General features: G+C 46.8%; 1 protein-coding gene across 3 annotated transcripts in view; it reads right to left on the bottom strand.

Moving 5' to 3' along the window:
- Positions 1-12,065: 12,065 nt before the first annotated feature.
- The window catches only part of LOC147627844 (RNA-binding motif protein 25-like), a 33,022-nt gene continuing 17,672 nt past the window's right edge, over positions 12,066-27,415 (bottom strand). Inside the window, exons 2-7 of one of the 3 annotated variants that reach the window (XM_086814821.1) lie at positions 15,819-16,081; positions 15,580-15,732; positions 14,213-14,472; positions 13,487-14,094; positions 12,844-13,352; positions 12,066-12,762 (exon numbers count right to left, since the gene is read on the bottom strand). In XM_086814821.1, the coding sequence (XP_086670947.1) occupies positions 12,520-12,762; positions 12,844-13,352; positions 13,487-14,094; positions 14,213-14,472; positions 15,580-15,732; positions 15,819-16,081 (2,036 nt within the window). In that variant the 3' untranslated portion in view covers positions 12,066-12,519. Of the gene's footprint in view, positions 12,763-12,843; positions 13,353-13,486; positions 14,095-14,212; positions 14,473-15,579; positions 15,733-15,818; positions 16,103-27,415 lie in introns of all 3 variants that reach the window. The other 2 variants (XM_086814820.1, XM_086814822.1) reach the window with 2 other exon arrangements.

Genomic DNA, 27,415 nt, shown 5'->3' with positions numbered 1-27,415 from the left:
GAGAGTCACATAAAAGAGTGTGCCACATGGATGTACACATGTAAAGTGAGATGAGGGCTATCTATATTAGAAGCCTCATTGTATAGTTCATTAAGATATGCAACATAGTTGATTGTTGAGTGTGCACTCTCTCTCTCTCTCTCTCTCTCTCTCTCTCTCTCTCTCTCTCTCTCTCATGGAGTTCTTGGTGTGGTTTAATTCACCTTAGTTATGCTTAATCTATGTTACTAATCACCATGATCAATACCATAGTAAATTCCTAACATGGTATCAGAGCTAGGATGGACTCTGGCATGTGCTGTGGGAAGCATGGTAAAGCGTGGACCACTGAACCAAGGTAGACATAGGATGAGACAATCTCCACAGGATCCCCTCTATATGTGAAGCTCAATCTGGATGTGATGGGGTAAGAGGTATTGAAGACCATTACCTTGGTTTTACCAAGGTTAACAGAGAGGTCCCGCTGAGTACAAAAGTCATGTAAGGCATCCAACTATCTCTGAAGCCCTTCGGCTGAGTCTAAGGCATCCAACTATCTCTGAAGCCCTTCGGCTGAGTCTGAGAGGAGGACGATGTCATCTGCATAAAGTAGTATGGGGATCAATATGCCTGCCAGTGTGGGACCACCCTGCCTAGTCCATCAATGAAGCTCGAGTTCTCATCAATGTAGAGGCCGAAAAGAGTGGGTGATAGAGGGCAGCCCTGTTTCACCCCAATGGTGCTGGAAATCTCCTGTGATGTACCTCCTGGGGCTCTCACTCGTCCGGTGGCAAACTCATAGAGGACGATGATGCTCCAAACCATGTCAGATGGGACTCCGATCTCCTGTAGACGGTGTAAGAGGCGGACTCGAGGTACAGTATCAAAAGCTTTGTGGAAATCCACAAAGCAACAGTAAATCCTCTTGGTGTCATGCTCTACCCTCCTTGATGATGGCATGGAGGGTGAAGATGTGGTCAAGGGTAGAGTAGCTCCACCAAAAGCCAGCCTGTCCTGAGGCTCTGCATCCTTGGCTCTCTGCAAATGAACTGAGCTCCGCCTCTAGCACTGATCCATAGAGTTTGGCCAATGTGTGACAATCATGATCGTCCTGTAGTTATTAGGATCAAGTGGATCTCCGGCTTTGAGGATGGGGGTGATGGTGTTGGTGGACCAAGAGGGTGGAAATCGTTCACAAAGGGCTCTATTGAACATGTAGGCTAGTAGGGGCGCTAGGGTGTCATGGGCATGCGAGATGTACTCGACAGTGAGTCCCTCATGATCTTGGGCTCGCCCATTGCATAGTCTACAAATGGCCTTGAGGACCATGCCATTTGTGAAGAAGGTGGAGGTGGTGGGGCAGGGGTCTGGTAGTGGGGGTAGGGGTGGCTGATGGGGGATATGATAGAGGGAGCGTGCATAGTAGTGCCATGTGTCTGGGCAGGTGATAGCGATGTTCTCGGAGTTTCCTCCATGCCTCTTTGCAGTTCGGCCCTAGGAAAAGTCGATATAACTCATCCTCTTTCCGAGCATAGAACTCCTGTTTCTTGCGTTGGGTGAGCCGTTGAGAAATCCGTTGCGCTTGGCGCTTCATGATTTGCCCAATCCGTACCTCATGCTTTAAGACGGGAGCGTGGCCCGACATTCGTCATCATACCAACAGTTCTGGGGCATGGAACCACAAGGTGGCTTAGCAATAGGCCGCCGCGTGTAAATGAAAGAAGCTGTGGTGGATGTGTGGAGTATGGTGGTGAGTTGTGTTGTGAGGGTGGATAGGGGGACAGTAGGTTCCACATCGTGGAGTTGGCAGTAGATGTGGTTAGAGTAGACAAGGTCAAGCTCGTGATCAAAGAGGACCTGATTGTAATGTGAGATGGGGGGGGGGGTGGAGGGGCGGGTGGTGTGCAGGTAAGAGTGAAAGAGAGGTAGGCATGGTCAGCTTCAAAAGGTGGTGGCGACATGGAGAAGTCGGTGATAAGGTGTGCCAAAGCCGGAGATCCCATAAGGTAGTCCACAGTGCTAGTACCTCCCGAGCGAGGGAAGGAGGTGAGGGCGCCGAAGGAGGGCCATCAGGACATCCCGTTATAGATAACAAGACCATGTGCAGCTCCCAGCTCTAAGAAATATCTCCCGGACACTGTGACCTCCTCACGGTTCTGTGATGATCGTTGCAGTCTTGTGTCAGTGATGTCCAGCTCCTGTAGTCTGATAGGGTCGTCTAGATCGAGTAGTGGGACTTGCTGACTTCCCGTCCTGATGTTGAAATCCCCGAGCAGGAGGACCTCCCCCAACTGTGAGAACTCCATGATATCCTCATATAATGGTAAGTACAGTGACTGGCCATGTTGTGCAGCGTAAGGGGAGTGGCGTGGTGCAAAATAACGCACAACAATGTGGATGACTCTGTCACTGCTAAGCTGTAGCCGCACCCAAAGATATCATGCATCCTCGTCCTTCCAAACGATGTTGAGAATCTGTCGGAGATGGGATCTAAAAAGGACAGCTACCCCCCATGAGCCACGTACTCCTCCTGATGTGCGGGTCTCGCCTCGAAAAGCTGACTCCCACTCATACCCGGCTATGTATGGTAAGCCCCTCTCAAGGCTCTGATAAGTCTCTGTATAAAAAATGACATCCCTGCCTGTGAGAATCTCGCTCAAGCCTCCTGGATTCGACCACAGCATGCCATTGCAGTTCCATACTGCCAACCCCAGGTGTTTGGTCTCATAGACCCCGCGTCCCTATTTGGGACGGCGCTCAGTGATAATGACTCTACTATCTCTGTAGATAGCCCACTTGCCTGCTCTGCTGGCCTCATGAACAGTCACCATCGCCTCACGTCGGTGTGCCACCTGTGCTGGAGTGAGATCATCTCCCATGTACACCTGTGCCCTTGAGGGCAGCCCACCTATCTAAGAAGGCCCGTCTGCTGGTGGCATCAGGCGATCTAATGATGAGGGGTCGCTCTCGTGTCATATCTTTTCCTACCCTCCATGTATCTGCAAAGGGGGGGGCGATCCCGTCCACTCCTAGCATCTGGCAAAGAGTCATGGCATCTTCCTTTGGGGAAGCACCCGTACTCGCACATGGAGGGCCCTATCCTTCCTGCATTTCTCCTCCTCAACAGTCTCATGTATGATGCTCTGCGGAGGTTTGTGCTTCTTCACCACCTCCACCCAATCTTTCTTAGTGGTCAGCAGTTCTTCCCGCAACTTATCACTCGCAGCTTTCAACTGCTCCAAGTCAGTCCTTAAACCCTCCTGAATATTCAGTTCCCCTTCCTCCACTGTATGGTCCTTAGCCTTTAGGGCTTCCATTTCTTCCCAGAGTTCCCCTTTCATTGGGGCAGCTTCTGGCATTCCTCTTTGTTGCAACTGGGTCTCTTTCAACATTTGAATCACCTCTTCCTGGAGGTTCACTTGGGCTGCCAGTTCTTCAATCATGTTCCTCTTTCCTTGTATCTCCTTGAGGAGGCCTTCCAATTGTTTTTCGAAACTCATCTTTTCAAGAGTCGTCCATATACATCTCTGGATGGGAGGATCATGGCAAGCACAAGCCTCACCCACGAACAACCCAATGCCTGGAAACCCTAGACCTTGCAAGTATCTCTACAAAACGCTTCCATATCATGTTGTCGTGCCAAGAAGATCCACACCACCATCTACCCATGCAAATCATTCCATGTTGGTCTTGTGGCAATCATTCTACCCATCATAAGAGTGAAGACCACTTCTACCAACTAGCTAATTTTGAAGGATCCATGCCATGTGCATAAGAGAAGGAAGCCTTGCATAAAGAACGTCTACATCACCTATACCTTTCATGCCGCCTTACCAAGATGCCTATCACCACGGCCACCCAAAGCTTATCTATGTCTTGCATTCTGCTCTACGAATTAGTCCCAAACCATACCACTTAACCTTGCATGCCAACTTCATGGCGTATCCTAAACCATCCACACCTTGCTACCCCGAACAATAGCTTCACCCACTGACTTAAGGTGATACAAGAACATGGTCACTGTCGAGAAGAGGGCTATGCTAGCCACTTCATAGGTTAACGTGGTTTCACTTGCTCGACCTACCATAAGGCGCCTTGTCATCTTACATGCTCAAACGTGCACTTATATTTTGTAAGGCGACGCTTATAAAGAGGCCTTACCCTAAGCTTAATATCAAATAGGAAAAGTTTAAGGAGTTCATGTACATACTTGCTTAAGACTAGTAATAGTGGCTGGACCACTTTTAAGTTTGACCAACCTAGTGTGAAATCTAATTGCTTGTATATGTCATTAAGGAGAAAACAATCATTCCCTTGCAATAGAATACTTGTGAGCTCCCCTTCTCCTCTATTCTTGCTTGCATATATACTATTTGATCTTGCTTGCTTTTGACGATACGTACATTTGTAGGTTTCCCTCTTAGATTAGCTTTTCTTCTTCCCCCACCTTTTGTGAGAGAGAATATTTCAATCCATCTAGGCAAAGAGACTGCTTCTTTCACCTATTGGCAAAGGAGGAATTTGGTGTGACAACGGAGTGAGGACGCGATGGATGCGAGCTAGCACACCCACATCAAGGAGTTGCGTTGCAGCTCAAGGGCAAGACCCAATTAACACATGATTCGATAAAGGCTAAGGTAAGATCTTGACTACACGTCCTACCCACCACGATGATGAGGCTGAATAATAACCCTCCAAGTCCACCTTGGCCCTCACAAGATGGCCGTCTATCCTTACCGATAGAAAGTTTCAGATCAGCCTCTACACCTATCCAAGGCATGCCAAAGAGAACCCCTACAAGAGGTAATGTACCACATGGTGGCCATGAGCATTTGGTTGGCCCCACAACCACTCAACCACAGCGGCACAGCGGAGAGATGTGTGGTGCTCCAATAAAGAAGCTTCTTCCAAATGCTCAGAAGAAGAGGGGCAAGCTGTTGTTCTGGTGAGACCTCGATCCCCACCACTTGACATCCCAACTAGTGTCCCATGGGAAATCCACTAAAAAGACTCAATGGACCTCCAAGCCAAGGTGTGAGGATCTAACACAAAAACCATCTGATATGTGCCAGTTGATATGAGCTCCTAACGCCATTAAGAAGACCTCGATGGCCTACATGAATCTATTATGATTCCCCTCCTTAGGTAGCAGTATTGTCAACAAACTCAAGTCTAGAAGCTCTTCCTGAGAGCAGATGGGTAGGTGGGACCCTGTAGCCCAACCCCCTGAGCAGCCAAGAAACTGCTCATCATCACCTCGACAACAAAGTGGAAGAGATTGATCCAACATGTCCCATTTGGCCCCATGAATGAGGACCCGACTATGGATAGCGAAATAAAGCATTCAGACTCGTCGGATCCATCCAGTCAGGAATCCCATCCTAAGCATGGTGCCCTTGAGGAAAGCCCTTTCTCAAAGTCCAAGAGCAATACAGCCAAATCCTCCTGGTGGCAAAAGAGGGTCATGGTGGCGGTTGCCTCCCAAAAAGTGAAGATGTTATCCATGGTGCTGGAGGAAAGCCCTTTCTCAAAGTCCAAGAGAAATACAACCAAATCTTCCTGGTGGCAAAAGATGGTCATGGTGGTTGCCTCCCAAAAAGTGCAGATGTTATCCATTATGCTCCTATTGTGACCGCTCCCTACAAGAGACCTACAAATCGGAAGACAATATACACATATTTAGAACACTTAATTTAACTGTTATTAAACAATGGAAACAACTTCAGCAACACAAATACTGGAAATACTGAAAATACAAATGACGCCAGCACTGGGGCCGGAAAGGGCCCCCCCTCCCTCAATACTTTTGGTATTTCTTGGAGTATTTATATTTGTACAAGTGTCACGGGCCTGACAGGCCAGATTTCTCCACAAGGGAGTGAAAACAACCAAATAAAACTAGTTCAAGTCGATGAAGAGATGTTGGTCGAAGTAGCCCCAAATCACAGGCTCACCACCTTCACTGGATGGACACCTGCCTTTCACTGGTCTTCCGGGACCGTGCACCAACAAGCACGCCCATACTAACGCAAGCCAAGGGATACACCGCGGAGGGAACGTGGCTTGGTTCTCCCCAATGAACTTTGCTCCCAAATTTCCTGGTGAGTCTAACCTTCACTGGCTCTCAGAAGCTCTGAGAGCGCGGTTAACAACACCACACAGGGGGAAAATACTAGCCACACCAGGAAGAATTTCTTGAACATGGTCAGCATATACATGCCATGCTCCTGCACTACACAACATAAAGCATTCTCTGAATTTAAATTTGCAAATTTCAGATTTATACAAATGAGAAAAATATGAGAGCACCTGGTACAATGAGTACAATTCCGGTACAACAAGTACAATTTGTAGCAAGTACAATCCAGCACATCAAGAACTTCACATGTGTGCAGGTACAACAGGTACTGTTTGTACAATTGGTACAATGAATTCAATAGCAGACAGGTACAGTCAGATACAACGGATACATATGGACAGTCAGCAAGTACACATGGACAACCAACAATTGCAAGTACAACAAGTACTGGTCAGATACACGTGGATAGCCAGTAGGTACACAAGGCAATAAATGAGCATGAGAGTGCTATACAGCAACAAGTACAAGCCTGGTATAGCAGGCGGATACTGAGTAACAGGTACAAGCTTGGTACAACAGGCAGGTACTGTACAGCAACAAGTACAGGAGGCCTGGGCAGCAGGCGGATACAGCAGCAGCACGGAGGTGGGTACAACAGCCGTAAGGAGGCGATGGAAAAAGAGGCGATACAGAGAGAAAAACCCACCAACCCACCACACGTGGAAAAATTTTCCAAAAATGTTCCATGCAAAAGCCTTTATCAAAGGTTATAAAACCTTAATACCCATTTAATACTATGGACACCCTCACTAGAAAATGTCCAATCCTTCTTTTAAATGTGTGAACACATTGCCTTATAAAAAAATTAAGGTTTACTCTAGTTTATGGATTTTACCTTTTAAAAAGGAAAAAATGAAAATACTTACCACCTGTTCACATGCCACACCACCAAGTCAGCAAGCAGCATTCCACAGTACACTGGGGGCGTCCCTGTCCAGTGTACTGGCACGACATAACAGGCAGACACACAAACAAGTCATGCAAAAATAAATTTATGCATGCAGGCATAAATGCATGTGCACAAATAATGGACGAAATCTCCCTTTCATGAAACTTGTACAAGAGGTTCTTGTCGGGCACAAAACTGGCGCGACAAATATAAATAAATGTCTTGGTCTTCCTATGGAGTGACAGCCCCATAGGTAAGACACCATCCTGGCCATACACGAGTGGCACCAACAGGCTCCCATCCATACAGCACAAAGCAAATCACACACGGGTGACACGAAACTTGTTCCCGTCCATGTGACGCAGCACTGGTCGCACGGACACCTATCCTAGAGAAAGCCTATCTGAGTGCCACGAATCAAATCTGGAAGGCGAGGATACACGAGACGACTAATGGCTTTGGGGAGGATTTCGTAGGCACTGCCAAAGGAGGGTGATGGGTGTCACTCTCCAAACAGTCACCACCCTCCTTGGGGATCAAGTGAATAAGCCACTCCGAGAGCCCCCAAGCATAAGGCCAGTGGCCATGATCTCATTGAAGGGGGCCGTAAGCCGAGTGATGAAGGAAAAGGGAAACTAGGAGTCCATCCGCACTAGGGCATTTGTCATGAGGTAGGGCCTGCAGGGCATCACTCAACTCCTCTCTCGAGAAGGGAGAGCTCAAAAATCTCTAGAGTTTGGGCCACATTCTCTCTTGCAGCCTCGATCTGGGGGGCGAGGGGACTGGCTGAGAGCAGCTCTCTATAGAAATTTGTGGCAATGGCCTGCACTTGACTAAGTCATGCCACCTAGACTCAGCCCTGTGGACCTTGTCACGGCAATGGCTAGTGCTTGTAAGCTCGAAGAAATCCCATGTCGCGGGGCACAGGCAGGTTACCTGAATTCCACTCTCCTCTCCTCTATCGAGCGTATCTCCATGCGGGCTGTCCCCATCTGCGACTCCAGCCACATGTGCTATCTATCTGGGGCCTGCTCCTGCAATCTCTGGAGTGAAGCAAGGCACTTGTGCGGGGTCCTCTCTTGCTCTCAAAAAGCGACAAGTTCATCATGGGAAACTCTCTGTAAGAGCGATTTAACCTCTGTAAGCCCCACATTAGGTCTCTCGCAAGAACTCTCTTTGCCCCAAATCCCCTCTATCTATGTGGAATTCCTAGAGTCTTGAACCAAACTCTCAAGAATGCAGGCACTCTACTAATGCTCCAGTTTCCAAGGGTCCTCAACGTGAAGAAGGACAAGGGCCTGGTGTGGTGCCTGCAATGATGCCTGACATACCTCCCCTGCTACATGCCCACTCACATCCACGTAAAACATGTCAATGCAGGAGAGGTTCGGTCCATGCATCCTCCTGTTTGACTAAGAAAAAAAGAGGCCACATTGGTTGGATCCAAACTCTGGTAGGTGCCATGGATCATGTCCTCTCATCATGAGAATCAGCTCCTCCCAAGCGGAGTACTCAAGCCCCCGAGCGAGTGTCCATGATGGTTATCTAACATGTTGAAATCCCCTCCCATGCACCAAAAACCTACCTCAGAGAGCTTCGGCCCCACCTGAATTCCATAAATTTGTTTGCCTCGACGCCTTGTTGGGGCATAAATATTGAGGCGGCCCTCTCCAATTCCATAGTGGTTGAGCACTTTAGGTACGGTGCAGTATGGTACGTGTACGGTACGAGTACGTAAGTACGCATCAAGATAAGTACTTTAAGTACGTTCACGTTTTTTAGTATGTATGTATGTAAAATAAGAAATATCTACCATCCATACAAAAATAGCATGAAAGACAATGGTGATACTGAAATGAATCTATTAACTACTAAGCAATGACCACTGACTAAAATAGTTAAAAAACGGGCCAAATAAGTGTTGTACATTGAACCTCATATTTAGTACGAAGACCTTATCCGTACGAGGTACGGTACGTATGGAGTGGTACGGAAAGTATTGAAGGTACTCATCGGATGAGTACGGGTACGGAATGCAACTATGTCCAATCCTGACGATAACCCACTGAGCTCTCCCTGAACCATGGTGCCCGAGTCCAAAACTGAAGGGAGCAACTGCTGGCATGGAAGCGGAGGCACTGCCCATCCCCACATGAATGTTCTGAGAGATAATCCGCATAACTGTACACTAGGAGGAGTGAGACCTGCTCGATGTACCCTCTTGACAGAGGGTTTTGGAAGTAGGTTTGGAAGGGAAGTAGTCACAAATTGTGAGCAAAGTGCTCACTCATCCTACCCTCAATGAAGGCCCACTCTGCTCTAGCCCTGTTGTGGGCATACTCGTTGGGGCTCCCATCCCTCGCAATGAAGATAACAAGATGCCACCGTTGCTGCCACATGTAAGAATACGAACAAGACCACCTCCATGCTCGAAGAGTCCAGAGAGCTGTCTTGCTTCCGAAGGCATGAGCTCCCTAGCTCCATCTGGGCCAAAGGCCAAAAATGCGCGACAATATCCACAAGATCAAAGAATTGGTGAATCAAACAGCGAGCAAAGCCAACCTGGGAGGGATGAGGAGCAGGGGGGAAGGAGCTTGCAGGGGGGGGGGGGGGGGGGTGTAGAAGGCAAAGAAGCAAGGACTTACACCAGAACCACGGGAATGAACTGAGAACTGGGAATCTGCAACTGGCACCTCACTCACCTCCTCATCCAAGGATAACTGCTCATAACGTTACCAATAGGCACCGCTATGTCGAAGGGCCCCGCCTGCCAAATGCTCTGGTTGACATGGTGTCCCGTGGGGCCGACACGCTGGCTGCCATCAGCCAGTAATCTCCTCATGCGTGTTGAGTCTTGACGTTGGGCTAGCCGACCGCCATCTTTCCAAGAGGGGGAGGCGGGAATGTTGGTGAGCTCCTGTGTTCTCCACCCTCATCGGGAGAGCCGACACACGAAACACTCGCCGAGAGTCCTGAGCCCGCTGCAGGCAACAGACCCTCCTGTAGGGTGGGGAGTGCCATAACCTGCAGGAGAGCCTCTAAAGAGGCTACGCAAGCTCTGCACAGAATACCTGCAACCCTGGCTACCACTAAGGTGGCAGTCTGGGGAGGACTGGTCACTGTATAACCTGCCCAAGTATCTGTCCAATCGAGCAGAGGAGACTGATATACTCCTTCCCCGACGAAAGCAGAACGTAACTGGGAAGCCAGTAACACCTGCAAGGGGGTCGGATGCTAGGTCGAAAACATGGTGCCATCTAATAAAAAAACGCATGAGTGTTGCGTATCGCAACGGGGCTTTGTTGCATCACCCGATGATCTACGCACCGCTACGTCGGTGAGTCGAACTCCACCTGAGAGTATCCAAGCCCAAGATAATGAATATCTGTGATTTTGCATGGCTCGCCAATGAGGGCTGCCTAGAGCAAATCCCAGATATGTCCGGGTGAAATGGCTCCCAACAATCTTGCAAACTGAGAAAGAGGCCTCGAGGGAGACAACTGTCCAAGCCAAAAGGTAGAGGTCCGCTTCGAAAAACAGGCGAGAGGCAGCGATCTCCATCAAGAACAACGGAGCGATTGCCATGGAGTCCTAAAGTGGTAAGAACCAAAGTAGCCAACTCCTGCAAAAAGGAGAACAAACCCCACATGCAATACCTGAACAGACAAGAGGGGGAAGGGGAAGCAAAGGAGGGGCACTAGAAGCAACGAGGGGTGCAGAGAAGAGGAGCGGTGACGAAGGAGAGAAAGGGAGGCGAAGAGGGTAGGGGGATGGGCAAGGTCAAGGGCAAGGGCGGCTAGCACAGAAGGCACGGGCAGCAGCTAGGGAGATAGCAGGCGCAACTGGTCAAAGGTTGAGGCGACATGCAGGGTGACAAGGGAGTAACAAGCAGAGGCGAAGCCTATGCAGAAGAGAGGCAAGCATAGGCGACACTAGGGCAAGAGCAACGGGAGAGGATGGCAATGGGAGGTGCGGAAGATGCTAGGCGAAAGAGGTGGAGGGGAGGCACGGGTAGCAAGGGCAAGGGCGGCCACAGCTAGGCAAGGGGAGGAGGGAGGGGCGGAGGGGCGGAGGGGGAGGGGCGCACAGCAAGCGCGCAAAGGGGGAGCCTCAAAAAGAAAAAGCTTGCAATATATCATGCTTGCATGATTTGTATTGGTATTTGATTAGGTGTCTAAGGGCCAAAGGTCATTTCTTAATGTCATGATATATAGTTGATGTATAGTCTATGGCCACAGCTAGGCAAGGGGAGGAGGGAGGGGCGAGAGGGCGAGAGGGAGGGGTGCACAGCAAGCGCGCAAAGGGGGAGCCTCAAAAAGAAAAAGCTTGCAATATATCATGCTTGCATGATTTGTATGGGTATTTGATTAGGTGTCTAAGGGCCAAAGGTCATTTCTTAATGTCATGATATATAGTTGATGTATAGTCTATGGTCTCTGCAAGGTTCTTTGTGATATTTGATTAGGTGTCTAAGGGCCAAAAGTCATTTCTTAATGTAGTGATATAGTTGATGTATAATCTATGCCAAGATAGTGACGGAGCCAAGTTTCTTTAAAGAAAAGAGATTTTGCACAAAAGTCATTATGAAACTTCTGATGGTCATTAATGACAGATTGTATTTGTTAGATAGGTCATAAATAGGGAAGTTGCACTGTCTGGCTTGTCTTCTTTTTTTCCAGAGATACCACATATCTTGCTCTACATCAGCAAGCAAGTGCTCCTTGTGACGATCAAAGCATTCCCTGGCTTGAGGCCTAACAGACCTTGATAGTATCGCACCAACCAAGATACATCGTATAATCACTAAACACGTCAAAACAAAGATGGTCAAAACCTTAGCAATCCTTGCAGCTTCCGCGGTCCAGATGGAATACTCCTTGAATCCTCTACAATCTTGATATTTATAATCTTTAGTCCTCATTGCTCAACAATCTTGATATTGTTCAAACAAGCATCAAGGCACTCCACTCTTTACAGAATTTAGAACTCTCGGAGCTTAAGGTACCACTGCTGGACTTTAAAAATCACTTGGTCAGAGAAGAAATGTCAAGACAAGAATTTTAAATAATTTAAATCTTCATTTTTCTAGGTAATAACAAAAGCTCAAGGCTCAACAAAACATTGGGTGATAGATGGTTGGAAAACAACTATCTGGATCCACTCCTGGACCTGACACTAGTTTAGCTCAGGCTTGAACAATGAGCTTCCTTTGATACAGTTTACCTTGTTGCTTTCAATCACCTTCATTATAAGCTTTTCTCAAAGGCTCTTATACGAGCAGTCGGCCTCTTGACTATGTCGATCAAAGGCTTCTACATTAGGAGACTAAGCTGTATAAGGACCTGTAGCCTCTACTTACAGTCAGTTCAGATTAATACAAACTGGCGTATAGGCCTACATCCGTGTTTCAAATTTTGGTCACATCAACAGGAGATTAAAAAGCCCAGCAGCCAACTGGAAGAGGGATGTGGGTCTTTAATTGGCGCATACCAGCAGATACCAAGTCTTTTTATTAACTTCTAGACAAGCCGCTTTCCACTTTCCTAATCTCATAAATAACCACTCTCCACAGCTTCATGACAAACGGTTCAGCCTCCTCCACAAAAATATTCTCCAAAAGCTCAAGCAAATGGGTAGGAGTCATGTGCTTTCTGGCACTTGAGACAATAAAATCAACCAATGTAGCCTCCTCTTCTCCTATAAACTCTGTAATCTTCTTGGATACCCAAGGTCTTATCTGTTCATGCAGGCCATACTGTTGACAGCAATAAGGGCAACATAAGCAACAAAACTACCGGTGGCACAAAAACATGGCTACATAAAAAGACAGTTTTACCTGATCGAATGTTGCCCAATCCACACAGAAGGCAAATAGCTCGTCTTTCATTCTTGGAATCATGTCGATTATCTGCTTTGTATCTCGTATCCTTTTCTTCTCAGGGGTGAGTGATTGCTGCTCAGGAGTACACTCTCTTTCCCAAGTAAAAGTTGGACATCTGTAATCCATTGTGTTCACTACTCGTCCTTGGTGTTTGTGGCTATCACCAGTGTTCTTGTTTCGTCCCCAAAAACCTTCATCTTCACCCACAGACCTGTCCCTCTGTTCCAATATTTGATCTTGTGCAGACTCCAAAACTCTACTGGGCAGACTGTTTCCCGGATTTGATAGATTATTATTGACAGATTCAGTAGTTTCCATAGCTTCAGTGTCTTCTTCTTTGAGTGCTTCTTCATCCTCTTGATGGAAAACCAAAGGAACGGGCCTTTGTTTCCAAGTGCTCCTAAAACAAAAAGACATCTTTGCTCGAGCAGACTGATCGAGAAACCCATTTCTTGAAAATTCACCTTGGGGCACATGAATCATCCTCAAACCTCTCAGTTTTGAGAAATAAAAACCTTAATTTATTAGCAAATACCAACACAAAATCAAGCTAAAAACACAATGAGGAGAGACTGAACAGCCTGGTTGCAGTTCTTACCATCAGGTAAATGATCCCCCTCCTTGCTTACGGAGCTAGAAAATGCTGTGTTTTCTGCCGCTTCTAGTCCAGTCTTGCCGTTTCCAGTGTAATCATTTTGTTTTGTTGGTTTTTCCCACATGGCCTCAATGATCTCTTGCTGCTCCAGGAGACGATCTTGCTCATCTTCTTCTTTCTCTGCCTGCCGTTTCTTAAGCTTCTCATCGTACCTGTCGTCTTTGTGCCATCTCTTCCTCTGCCCTCCTCCATCATTTTCTTCTTCTTGTTTCTTGAGTAACCTTTGCCTCTTCTTTTTCCTCTCTCGGTCTCTATCCATCTCCTCAGTTCGTTGATGTGCTCTTGCTCTTTCACGCTCCTCCCACAATCTCTTGTACTCCATATAGTAGAGCTCAGAACCTCGAAATCTTTCATGCCATCCCTGGACCCTTTCTTTGTTCCTTTCAAGCTCAGACTCATACTGTTCCCTTTCAATCATCTTGACCCTCTTCCAGTTACTCCTTGTGTCTTCAGTAAGGCCTGCTTGCACACTTTCTCTGTCAGCCTCCACCCTGTCAAATCCCAAGTTAGCTACACATGAAGGTGAAGAGTCAAGTAGATTCATCCAAGCCCTGAAAAAAAAAACACTTCTTTGTTCCAAAATCAAATTTAGTCCATGATTAGCTTGATATGCTCCAAAACAAATCACTTTCATGTCACAAGCTCATGAGCTTTACTACCTTCACCTACCTCTCTTCTAACAAGCTCATAAGCTTTTCACGAACCTCCTTGTCAGATTCCTTGTCTTTATCACACACCAATCCAAACTCTTCAGCAAAAACTTCTTTTTGGGCCTCAAATGTGAGCTGTTTCACAGCATCTGTAGCTTCTACACCTGGTGCAGTTTCAGCCTCTGTGTCCACCCCCCGACTGTTTTCATATTTCAGCCTTTCGATTTTCTTCTCAACATAGTGCTCCAGGTATTTTCGGGTGGCTTGATCAACCTTAAGCTACAAAAACAAGAGTTAAACCAAGCTTTAGTTACAAGACCCAAACGTTTGCATAGAATAGACTGATTCTAACCTTCTGTGAACAAGCATGCATGCATGTGTGCCGAATTTGTCTGTCCATTCCCCCTCTTAATCCTAAGCTTGGGGGCTTTACAGACAAATCCAACATGTGAAAAGGAGAGATCTCACCTGCCCATTTTTCATGGGCAAAGCATCTCGCCTAAATTCCCATACCGGTACCGTTTTTTCGTACCTTCGTTTCGTACCTAACAACTATGCGCCCATCCAATGGGCAAGAGAGACACCCTCAACTAGTGTCACGTGCACCCACTCCACTTCAATGACATGTGGACATATCTGTACCATAAGTGCAACTTCTGGGTTAGTGATGCACACTGTGCGTTTTTGTGAGCTGTAATCCGAGGACGACTCGTGCTCACAAACATACTTCTCAATCCTTGGGTCAAGCCTCAACAAGGGTTGAAGATGAAGTGAATGTAGGAAGTGCTCATAAGCATACTCCTCAATGCTCACTAGCCATATCCAATGACACTCTCCTATTGAAAGATGGAGAGGTTGGATACTATTAACCATACCTTGAACTCAAGGTTTGAATCCACGACTACAAGGATGGGAGCTATGGAGGATAAATTGGCTCAACCCATGTGTCAACACCATGGAGATTCTATTGAAAGAAAGAATTGGTGGTGTTCATGATGGCAAACAAGCTATGCTCGAAGCTTCTTATGATGGTCATAGAGAAGGCAAGCAAACTATGCAAGAGACTAGGGTAGGTGAGGGTAAGTTCGGGCAGTCACTCGGCCTAGTAAGTGTCCTAGATAGCTTTTTAAATCATAACCCACTAGACGTTGAAGGGTTGTACAAATTTCTAGGACAAGGTGGGGGCCCTTTAGTGGGTTGATGGGACCTGATCAAGTGACTGGAGCGATTTCTCTCTCCTCTTGTCTACAGTTGACGAACCCATGCGCCTTAATCACCCATCTTCCACTAGCCCATGTAATCTTGATGTGTGTTCTAGGTCCTGTATTTTGTATATGTTCTACAAATAAAGTGGGTAAATGTAAATAGCCCAAAAAAACAACATACCACAAGCTCCTGTCCTTCTAAGCTGAGTCTGTTCAAAAGCCGTAATGCCCGTAACAGTCCTTCTGGAGATTCAAACTCACAGAAGCCAAAGCCTTTTGGACTCCCTGTGACCGGATCCTGAGCACGCTTCCAGCTCCGTATAGATCCACAAAGCTGCAGTATTAAGAGAACTTGCTCAATATCCTTCACTTTCAACAGTATATTTGCCAATAAAGACCACTACAAGTCCATCCAAGTACCTCTAGAAGTGATTTCAGAAAGTCATCCTTTACAGTCACCACAATCTTCCCAATGTATAGCGTGGTTTTTGGTTTCTCAGGCATAAAGAATTCCCTCATCACATTGTTACCTAGATTTTCCCCACACAACCCTAAAACATGATTCTGAATAAGAGGTCCGGAATGCATCACGCGTCCCTGCGGCAGTGTCATGTGTAGAGGAGATTGAGAAGAAAATCCATGCATTGGTTTATACAGAGATGTTGAAAGCCACGGTACCATGCCTGCAGGTGTAGAGCCAATGACTGGGCAATAAACCAGTTAGAATCCTAAGGGAAACAGAAAGGCAATTCCAACTAAGTTCTGGAAAATCACAGTAAAAAGCAAAGAAAATCACAATTATTGCAATCAAATACCTAATTGCATGCTGGGCCCAAGATTAAGGTTGATAACCAATGCTCAATTATGTTGCAGCACAGTCAGTGAATCTTCTTGCACTTCACATAGTCGTAAGCAGTGACATAGATAAAGGACAATCAAACTACACTTTAGTAAGTCCAACTTGTGCTAGTAGTTGCTGTCTAGGTCCTCAAGAAATGAGCTGCAGTAATAGGCACTCCTGGATATTTTGACATCAGGTGTAGTGGTTGTATATGACAGCCCAACCAGGTATTGTGGGCCCCAACAAGGGCCCTGTATCAGGGCCACCGCCACAGAGGCTGGCATACATGCACAAGAATTTTAAAGGAATTGAATGTTTATTTATAAACGTAACTGTTAAGTCCCTAATACTAATCCTCTGGATTAGGGCCTAACCTGGCAAGGTTAGGGGAGCCCAAGCAAATAAGACCTTGCATTCAAACTGTCGATCTGCTCCCGCGAGCTCCTCCTCATCCCCCTCCCGTATACCTTCCCCCTGCTGCTTCTCGCCGTCGCGCGCCCCCCTCTCCCTCCCTGCCTGTCCCCTGCCATCTCCTCCGCCTCTCTCCCCCGCCTCCTTCCTCGCTTCCTCCCCCGTCATCTCTCCCCCCCGCCTTCTCCTCCGCTTCGCGGCTCCCCCCCCCCGCCTTCTCCCTCACCTCCCCCTCCGTCTCGCCCCTCCTCCCACCGCTAGCTCCCCCGCCTCAGGCCCCCCCCCCCCCCCCCCCCCCCCCCCCGGCCGCTCCGCCCCCGCTATCCTCTCTCCCTCTGCCTCGCCGTTTCCTCGTAGGGCTGTGTCCCTCCCGTTGGTGACCCCGGTCTCTGGCCTTTTCCCCCTGGAGGACTCCATGGAAGCCGCTCCGACTACCCCTGCCGATTCCGGTCTCCGTCTGGAGTTCACAGATGCAGATCATCAGTTGTTTGTTTCCACAGTATCCGCTCTTGAGGCCTCCTCCTTGGTCTGCAAGATAGTGGGTAGCCATCCGATGCGGAGAGAGCTTCGCAACCTTCTGCAAGGCAGCCTCGTTGGCGTGCCTGCCAAGATCGTCAGCGTCGATTTTTTGGGACGTGGCTACTACCAGGTGGATTTCGAGTCCCCCCAGGCAGCTCAGACGGTGCTGGCTCGGAGCCCCATTGCCCTCCGCTCATCCCGGGCGTTCCTGGCGCGATGGACTCACGGTTTCGACCCCGCTTCTGACCCGCTATAGCAGGCACGACAGGTTTCCCCATCACTATCTGCTTTCCTGGACTCCGCAGGGAGTACTTGCCCCTCTTGTCATCCATTGGCAAGGCGTTCGGGCAGGTGGTGGAGACGTCTCAGACAACGGCTTCAGTGATAGCTCGGGCAACAGGACTCCCGGCCATTCGTGTTGTGGTTCCGTCACCGGAGTCTCTCCCGAAGACATCAAGAGGAGGAGATTTTAGTGGATGCTCCACAGCAAGCTACATCTTAGGAGCAGAGTTCGACTTCTAAGGGGGGATCTCGTATTCCCAATTGGTTGTACTAGACATTGTGGGATGCAAGGGTAACACGGTTGCCTTCACCTCCAGTAGGGGGTCCCCGTCGATCTGAACGGTTGCGTACTATGACATCATCTCAGGAGAACCTGTGCGTTAATTATGCATTGCTGTCATGCATCTAGGAGGACTCGGAACCTACTCATATTGGGGAGGCGCTTTCCAAACCGACTTGGAAGCGGGGCTTGACTATTGAACGTAATCAGACTTGGGAGCTGCTTCCTAGACCGGCAAAGCGGAAGGTGATTGGTGTCAAGTGGGTCTATGGGACTCTCGATAAGCACAAGGCCAAGCTTGTGGCCAAAGGCTATTCTCAAAACGTTGGCGTTGATTTTGATGATACCTTTGCACTAACTGCTCGGATGGTGACCATACAGACAGTTCTTGCTCTTGTTGCACACTCTCATTGGCCCATCATTTAGATGGATGTGAAGTTGGCATTCCTCAACGGGGAGCTAAAGGAGGAAGTTTATGTGGAACAGTCCTCAAGATTTCAGGTTCCTTGCTCCAAAGGTATGGTCTACAAGCTGAATAAGGCCTTATATGGTTTAAAACAGGCCACCAGGGCTTGGTATGAGAAGATTGATGCTTTCTTTCAACAAAAAGGTTTCAACCGGTCGGCGGTTGATCCAAATCTCTACATTTATCTCGAGAAAGGGTTGTATACTCTTATCATGCCTATGTGGACGACTTGATCATTACAGACAGCCATGCAACACACATTGCTCAGACAAAGGTTGCCCTCAGTCAAGAATTTGAGATGACAGATCTTGGGTTGCTTCACTTCTTTCTTGGATTGGAGATTTTTCAGCGCTGAGATGACATATTCATTTCTCAGTAGCGGTATGTTACAGAGTTGCTAGAGGCTTTCTGGATAACAGATTTTAAGCTCATCACTTCCCCCATGGATCCTTGCACCAAACTTTCCTCTTCTGGATACAACCTAATGGCAGATACACTTTTGTACAGGAAACTGGTTGGTTCCTTGATTTGGTTGCTCAATAGAGCTTGATTGTGAATTTGTGGTCGGAACTCTCAGGTCTTTCATTGGCAGGCAGAAGTGCTTGAAAGGCACCAAGGATTTTGGCATTTTCTATGGAGAGGGAGCCAGTTTACATGGATAGAGCGACTCTGACTAGGTTGGAGATACGGATTCCCGATGATCTACTACATGGTATTGCTTTACTCTTGGATTTGGTGCATTTCATGGGCGAGTAAAAAGCAGCCTACGATGGCACTTTCATTGACTGAGGCGGAGTATCGAGCGGCTTGTTCGGCTGCTTGTGAGGTGATTTGGTTGCGGCGACTACTTGAGGAGATTAGTTTTCGACAGTAGACAGCCTACCCTTGTCTCATGCGATAACTAGAGTTGCTTGGCTATTGCTAAGAATCCGGTATTTCATGCACGGACCAAGCATATAAAGATCCAGTATCACTTTGTGTAGGAGCGGATCTTGGAGAGAGACGTTATCCTTGAAGATTGTCCTACCTTGGACAACGTTGCAGACTTATTCACGAAAGGATTATCTGAGTCATCTATCGGTGTCCATGTCCGGTGTTCATGGCAGTTCCTTGGATCTTGGGCCACCCTCAAGACCTAAGAGGGGGTGTTTATATATATCATCTCCTGTTGGTGGCTTTTCTGGTGTTTACGGGGGACATTTCTATGCTCATGCATTCCTCATATTTTCCCCCATATTTTCCTTATTTTTTTCCTATTTTATGGGCCTTTGATGTGGGTTGCCCACCCTTTTATGGAGTTTTTTCACCTATTTTCAGGTCGCGTGAGGGTGTCCTATCCTTATGGAGGGTAGTTACCCTAAGGTAGACAGAGTTATGCAAGACTTGACAAGGAAATCGGAAGGGTAACTTGGATGGGGTTGCTAGGATTGGGTGGTGAATCTTTTACCCACTTTTGTGTTGACTAATATGATTCCTTGAGAGGGCTATGTTGGCTTGATGGGCATTTCATTTGGTATTGGCAATAGGTCCAAGCAGAGAGCTCCATTGGTTTAGACCAAGAATTAGGGGGTCATTCCACGTGTTAGAGTGAAAGGTAGTCAGTACCATATTCAGAACCGGTTGTTGTTCCATGGTGATAGAGTCTGTGTGCTCAGATTAGGGGAGAAATTTCTTATGTCGCGATGCTTCAACAACAGGTCATCCGGAGACGTGACGGACTTGTGTTTTTCTGATCATCCTCAATCCGATGGGTAGACAGAGAAGGTGGGATCCAGATTTGGAGGTTATGCTTTGTGCATACGGCTCCAGGCGACCATTGCATTGGGAGAGGTACATCCTTATAGTACTATACTGAGTGTATGGTTCTGGCAGTAGCTAGAATATGTTTGGTAGGAGTTTGGTCAAAACCTAGATTCCCTCTGACTTTGATAGCGTGAAGGAGACACAATTGTGATGCCTGATAGCTAGGAGTCCTGAAGAGGGAGGTATGATATCCCCTAGGTATGAGGATTTACTAGATCCTGGAAAGGATGGGTATTATGTTAGAGCTAGCAGATATTTGTCTCGACGATCTCATGTTTCCAATTCCATGAGGATTTGGGAGGATTGAAGGATGGTTTATATTCTTTAGGGACCTAGAAAGGTTCTGTTTTTGTCTGGTTTCCACGGTCATACATTGGTGGAACAATAGCTTCAGTTGAGCTGGTTCCTGGATACATGGCTGTGTGGATTGGATAGACATGTCTAAACGGGATTTCGGAGACATTTTATGTAGGTAGCTGGTTTCTTCTTCATTTATTTCCAAGAGAGGACATGTCATAAGTGGGGAGGGATGTTATGTACCTAGTACTAACCCTTTCCACACTTGCAGGATGAATAAGATGATTTATGCTTATTGCTACTCATCGCTTATATATGTCCTATAGCTGCTGGCCAGTTTGTGCATAGGTTGTCAGTTTGCTCACGACTAAGTAAAACAGCATTTAATGAAGCGCTTTTCACACGTGTGAGCATCTGTTGCTGCTGTTGCTAGCTAATAGGTGCTAGGCTCACTGATAGGGCTTCAAAGTTGTAATAGGGCTGTCCCATGTGCTTAAGGGCTGGCCTAAGGGCCTTGGTGGCTCTTGGATAGCCTTCCATGGCTGTCCATGAGGCAAACTCCTACATATTCCATCTCCTGACGTAACCTGTGTTGGAGAACAAGCCTTATCCAAGTACAAAAGCATACATGCATGTGTACAAACTCTTGTAAAAGAGAGTGGATAAAATCGAAAAAGTAACCACAAGGCAAAAATCAAAGGGGCATCTACCTTTGCTAGAATCAAGGAGTTGATTTAGAGAAAAAGGTGGATAGAATCATGGACCACCCACTCACACCTAATCACAAATGTTAATCTTTATTAGCAGCATGTATGGAGCCTATTTAAAGGCACTCTTCCCAATGATAATCAAGAAAGCATTTGAATCATATTGCCACTATCATTTTGAGTTGTGTTTTATTCCTCTCTCTCTACACCTCTCACCGGATGATTTTATCACCCGCCCGACATACATGGATGTACACCTATCACATGGGATTCGTTGGGCCATTGGACAGATCCAGACCTCATCACACCAGCTGCGGATTGAGACAGGGCGATATGTGCATCAGATCGTGGATGACCGCATTTGTCAGCTATGCTACTAGGAGGTAGAGACAAAGAACACTACATTTGCCGATGTACAGTCCGAGGGAGATATCACTGTCTCTTCCGAGTTCTCCAGCCCCTTGAGATCCATAGCTTCAGCCCAGCCCTAGGTGCCTGCCTTCAGCCTCTTTCAGCCCTGAATTTAGCATCAGTTCAGGCCCACAGTTCAGCCCACATTTCAGCATAGATCAACGCCAGCAATCAGCATTCATCTCTGCGTTTTTGCACAGCCGTACAGCAGTTCTTCAGCGTTTCTGTTCCAGCCGTACAGCAGCCCTGCAGTCCTCTGTTTGCTCATGCGTTTCAGTCCTCAGCCCTCTCTTCACCTCAGCGTTTCTGTCCACAGCAGATTCCAGCCCTGAAGGTTCAGTCTACAGCAGTTTCCAGCCCTGAAACAGTTGTTTGCATCAGTGTCCAGCCTTCTGTGCATCATCCACACATTCAGCAGTCATCTGGTGAAGGTAACACAGCATTCATATGTGTTTTCAGCATTCTATCAGTGTGTAGAACAGTCCACCTTCTTCTTCTTTGAGCCTCAGGTATGCAGCCCTTCCTCATGCCCTTGGGAAGAGTACATAGGCTCGAGATCAAGTCATTGAGGTGTTTCTACAGCAGTGTACAGATCAGCCGCTCTCCGATCCTCCGAGATCTCGCGTTTGGCTTATCTACAGTCCAAAGTCATTCTCTCTAAAGTAATAAAGCAAATACTATCTCGTTATCAGGATAGGGGGCCCTTCAGTGGGTAATTCGGGACCCAATCTGGTGTACAGTTCTCATATCTCTCTCTCTCATCTCTTTAAAGTTTGAAGTAAATGAAATGGATTGCTAAACTCACGAAACTCAGGATACAGAAGACGGTGTGAGCATATTGTGTGACAGGATCTTCCAATACAAAGTCTTCCGCTGCATATCACATCATCATTCTTGTACTTGAAAATATTCCGCCTACCATCATAACACACCATGTGTGCATGGCCGGAATCCACACAGGCACCGCCCGAAAGTCCACAAATGTCCTGCCATGTCCTTGGACTCATATGCATCCACTCATATGATCCATACACATGCCCAGGTATAATACATACATGCATCCGCATGTTTCTAGGCCTGACACATATCCGCATGTCCCTAGAATATAGGGGTTTGTGACATCCATCGCGAAGAAATACTGAAGGCAAGGATATTTAATCATTTATTATGATTTCTAGCCATTGTACTTGTTGTACCAACCCTTGTACTGGCTGTACCAACTTTTGTACTTGTTGTACCACCCATTGTACCGGCTATACCAACTTTTGTACTTGTACCAGCCACTGTACTTGTACTAGTCACTGTACATGTTGTACCAACATTTGTACTTGTTATACTTGCTGTACCAATCATCGTACCGACTATACCAACCATCGTACCTGCTGTACCAGCCATTGTACCAACTGTACCAACCATTGTACCTACTGTACCGGCTGAATGGAGAGTTGTACTTGCTATACCAGCTTTATTGCATGAAGACCAGTGGTTTTTGGGGAAGAATCAGTACCCACACGGAGGTATATGGATTATGTTGTTGGCTCGGCATTTCTATAGCCTATGTTCCGGCTTGGTAGCCTCGTGTTGGGCTGTGTTATGACATTTGTATATGGATAATCTGGCATCTCCCGTGGGGAGAGCAAGGCCCTCAAAGCTTGTACATGGAATTGTTCTCCTTGGGTAATAAAATACTCCAAGGGAGGGATCGGTCCATTCTGGCCTCTATGTGGTGTCACTTGTGCAAGATCCATTTTCAACATTTGTGGATGTTTTGTCCAGCTTTATGTTTTATGCAAAGTGATGATGGATATGTGTTAAGGCTGTGGCCATGTTTAAATGTTTTAATATGCATTGATGGTATCAACAAGTGTGTCAAAGGCCCTAGTCCCCCGGGCACCCGCCGCGAGTTTCATTGGTATCAGAGCATAGGCTTTCTTGGAAGCGGAGGCTTCTTTCTATCTGTAACGCGCGGAAGCTCTGGGTAGTCATCTTTCAGCCCTAAACACTCTTGAAGACCTCCTGATGCAAAAACGCACCATGATGCAAAAACGCAGGTAGAGAGAGAGTAGAGAGAGAGAGTGAGAAGTGCTGGAATTTCAGTATATACTATGTACAAAAAAGGTACAAATCTGTACAGCACTTGGCTGCCCTCTTGAAAAGGTGATAAACCCTAATTCTGGCCCCCTAGGGACCCTCCTACTGACTCACACCCCTAGTGGGTGGAATGAGTAAAACCAAAGAGCAAAGGTGCCCTTTTATATGCCTTGGAGCTTGTGGAAGACTGGCCGACTGCTGGTCGGCCAGCTCTTGACTCATAAAATCATTAAAATGCATTAAATGCTCTATTAAATTCAGCCGACTGGTCCTTCTTGATGCGCCTTGTTTCCTGGTTCAGCCGACAGCTTCTGTAGGTTCTTCTCCAAGCCTTGCTCCATGTCCACCTCAGATGAGACCCCTGAGGCTCTGATCATCCTGGTTCTATCTGGTTCTTAGTCCTTTTTCTGCTTGCCTCTTCTGGATCTAGCCCTGGAAATGTCCATGGCATCTGTGATGCACATGACATCCCCCTCTGCTAAACTTGATGACGGGAATCCAATCTGCTCTTGGATGACTGTCATCATCCCAATCCTATTCCGAAGTCCCTCTGTCATCTTCCATCCCTGGCAAACCTTTTTCTCTGAAAATCCAATCTGTTCTCCAAACCACTCTGTCTCTGATGAAGATCTATGCATCTGGTCTTCCTCTAGTCCACAATCCATTCCTGCCCCTGGCTCTGAACACGGTCTTGGTCTTCGTTCCTGGAACTGAGTCTGGCACTCTCACATCACCCTTGGAGGATCAACCTCCCTTGGGACCGTTCCCTTAGAACCCATCTGGCTCACGGAACTGCCATCCCCATCTGGCACTGTGGAACACCACCAACAAACCTCCTGGGAGTTCTTCCCGATCTGTGTTCTTGTCTTGGGCTTCGAATCCGTGTACTTTCCTGTACCTTGGACCTGTACACCATCATATGGGACTGAATCAGCGTTTAGCGTAGCTGAGCCTGATGCTCTGATACCAATGTAACGCGCGGAAGCTCTGGGTAGTCATCTTTCAGCCCTAAACACTCTTGAAGACCTCCTGATGCAAAAACGCACCATGATGCAAAAACGCAGGTAGAGAGAGAGTAGAGAGAGAGAGTGAGAAGTGCTGGAATTTCAGTATATACTATGTACAAAAAAGGTACAAATCTGTACAGCACTTGGCTGCCCTCTTGAAAAGGTGATAAACCCTAATTCTGGCCCCCTAGGGACCCTCCTACTGACTCACACCCCTAGTGGGTGGAATGAGTAAAACCAAAGAGCAAAGGTGCCCTTTTATATGCCTTGGAGCTTGTGGAAGACTGGCCGACTGCTGGTCGGCCAGCTCTTGACTCATAAAATCATTAAAATGCATTAAATGCTCTATTAAATTCAGCCGACTGGTCCTTCTTGATGCGCCTTGTTTCCTGGTTCAGCCGACAGCTTCTGTAGGTTCTTCTCCAAGCCTTGCTCCATGTCCACCTCAGATGAGACCCCTGAGGCTCTGATCATCCTGGTTCTATCTGGTTCTTAGTCCTTTTTCTGCTTGCCTCTTCTGGATCTAGCCCTGGAAATGTCCATGGCATCTGTGATGCACATGACACTATCAATAAGGAAGAGAAAAGATCTCAAGTGGGGACCACACTTACCATCATTGCTGTTAAGCATGGCCAGCCGCTTCATAGCTTATGAAGCAAGAGCACGAGCAGTAGACAGCTTGTTGATCTAAGGATTTATGAATTCACAAAATTTATCTTGGAAGTATGGAGTTGGCTTTATGTGCACACGTTTAGTACTCTTTCCATATGGATATTGTGGATTATATTATCAAGCTTATAGGCAAGCTATATGGAGATATATCTCGGGATATCTTAAGGATATGGTGAGGAGATATTTCTTTTGGCTTCACGATCAACCTGGCAAAGAAAAGCTAAGTATACTTTGAGTTTGCAAAGTTGGTGCTTTGGCTATTTACTATGAAGTGTTTTTGATGTTCACTAACCCTTGTATAGCTATGCAAGGAGAAAGGTGTTGTTGTTTACCTTGAGATGGTTACAGGGAAACATTGTTTATGGCTCCCTTTAATGGGATGAATTCTTTTCATGGCTCCCTTTATTGGGATGGATTATATCTATGGAGATTTCTTTCTTGGACGAGATTTATATAGATATTGGGCTTCACAAGCAATTTCTATGGACGAATCTGTCCGAGTTTATAGAGAAGAATCTTTGGATATCTCATGGATATGATGCTTTAATGGATAAATCATAAAATCCACCTCTACTCCAAGGTGTGTGGTTAGCACGGAGTATGTGGTAAGAGGTATGGTATACAGGTCTATGGATTCCTGGACTTCTTTTCTAGGGATTTGGATCCATCCTCAGGTTTATGGATTATTCTTTATGGCTTCCTTTATTTGGGATGCATTGGACTTTTCTCTTGTCCTACGTGCTCTCCTGAAGATTGTTTCTACCAGGTGAGGGTGGAACAATAGAGAGCAGATGGAAGGGAACATGGGCACTTCAGAGGGTAGTGTCAAGCACAACATACCCTGTGTAGTGGTCTCTTGTCCTACGTGCTCTCTTGAAGATTGTTTCTACCTTGTATGGGTGGAACAATAGAGAGCAGATGGAAGGAAACATGGGCACTTAAGAGGGTAGAGTGAGTTGGTGGCCGAAATGCCTATAAACTATGTGTTGCAGAAACGCTTATGAAACACCAGGCTATGCCTGCGAGTGATTGTTTTATCTTGTTACTTGAGCCCCCCTCTCATCCAAGGTGTGTGGTCAGAGTACCAACACGGAGTGCAAGTGGTAAAGTGGACATGATACCTGGTTGGGAAGGGACTTATGTGTACGCCAAGGGTCATGTGGATTGGCACATGTTTGTGTGCTTTGAGCTTGGATTATGATATCTGGACTTATGGGACTGATTTGTCTCGCCCATTTACTTGGGACATGATTATGATGTCTGGACTTATTGGAATCACTATCTCCCCATACAGAGACCATTCGTGTTGCGATTGTGGAGTGAGTGTTTCATTGTTTCCACACCATGCTTGTTGATCAGAGTTGGGATTGTATGGGAGAACATGGGAACTGTTGGGATTGGGAGAAAGGATTGCCAGAACTATGAAGAACCAGCTTTTCTGTCATCATGGTTGTGCTCTTAAATAGCACCAGTTTGTATGCATAGCACATGTTTCTGTGCGAGGCACTAGTTTCTTGTGCATGGCACTTATTTAAGTGTCTTAGCACCTGGTTGGTGATTTTCATTGGCATATGATTATCTCATTGATATTGTTGATTGAGACACAATTGGCTCTTGTGCCTGTGTCTAGCATATCTTCCATGGAATTCTCGCCGATTTATTTTGGGACATGATTTTGATATTGGTATTATGGAGACTTATTTAGTCTCACCCATTTCTTTGGGACATGGATTCTTCAGATATATTGGATTTTTGAGACTGTCTCGTCTCGCCCACTTCATGGGACATGATTATATCTTGAATATATGGCTTGAAGCTTAAAGTTGTGGACAACTTTTAAGAAGCTGGGGAGGATGTCACCAGCCTGGACATTTCCCAGTATGAAAGGGGTCTGGTGGACTCCAAGATGTCTAAATATTTGGAAAGTACAAGCTTTGGGAATGGGGGATTATCCTAGAATACAAAGGACCACACTCCTAAAATTTAGGAGAGTTGCTATTTTTGGCCCGACTCCGATGGAAATTCTGTTTACGTCACTACATCTGGAATTGAGCAGATACCAAGAGTTGGCAAAGTGCCTATGACAGAATGTCTACTCGTTGGGATATTTTTAGAGGTAAAGATTATGGAATGACTCATCTTTTAGATTGGGACATGTGGCAAGAAAGTGGACCAAAGTGAGACAAGTGGCCTGACACTTGTTAGAAAGTGGATCAAAGTGAGACAAGTG

This window comes from Cibotium barometz, chromosome 20 (genome assembly GCF_041138505.1).
Source record: "Cibotium barometz isolate CiBa-2024 chromosome 20, ASM4113850v1, whole genome shotgun sequence".
NCBI lineage: Eukaryota > Viridiplantae > Streptophyta > Polypodiopsida > Cyatheales > Cibotiaceae > Cibotium > Cibotium barometz.
This window is presented reverse-complemented; position numbering and strand designations above follow the sequence as displayed.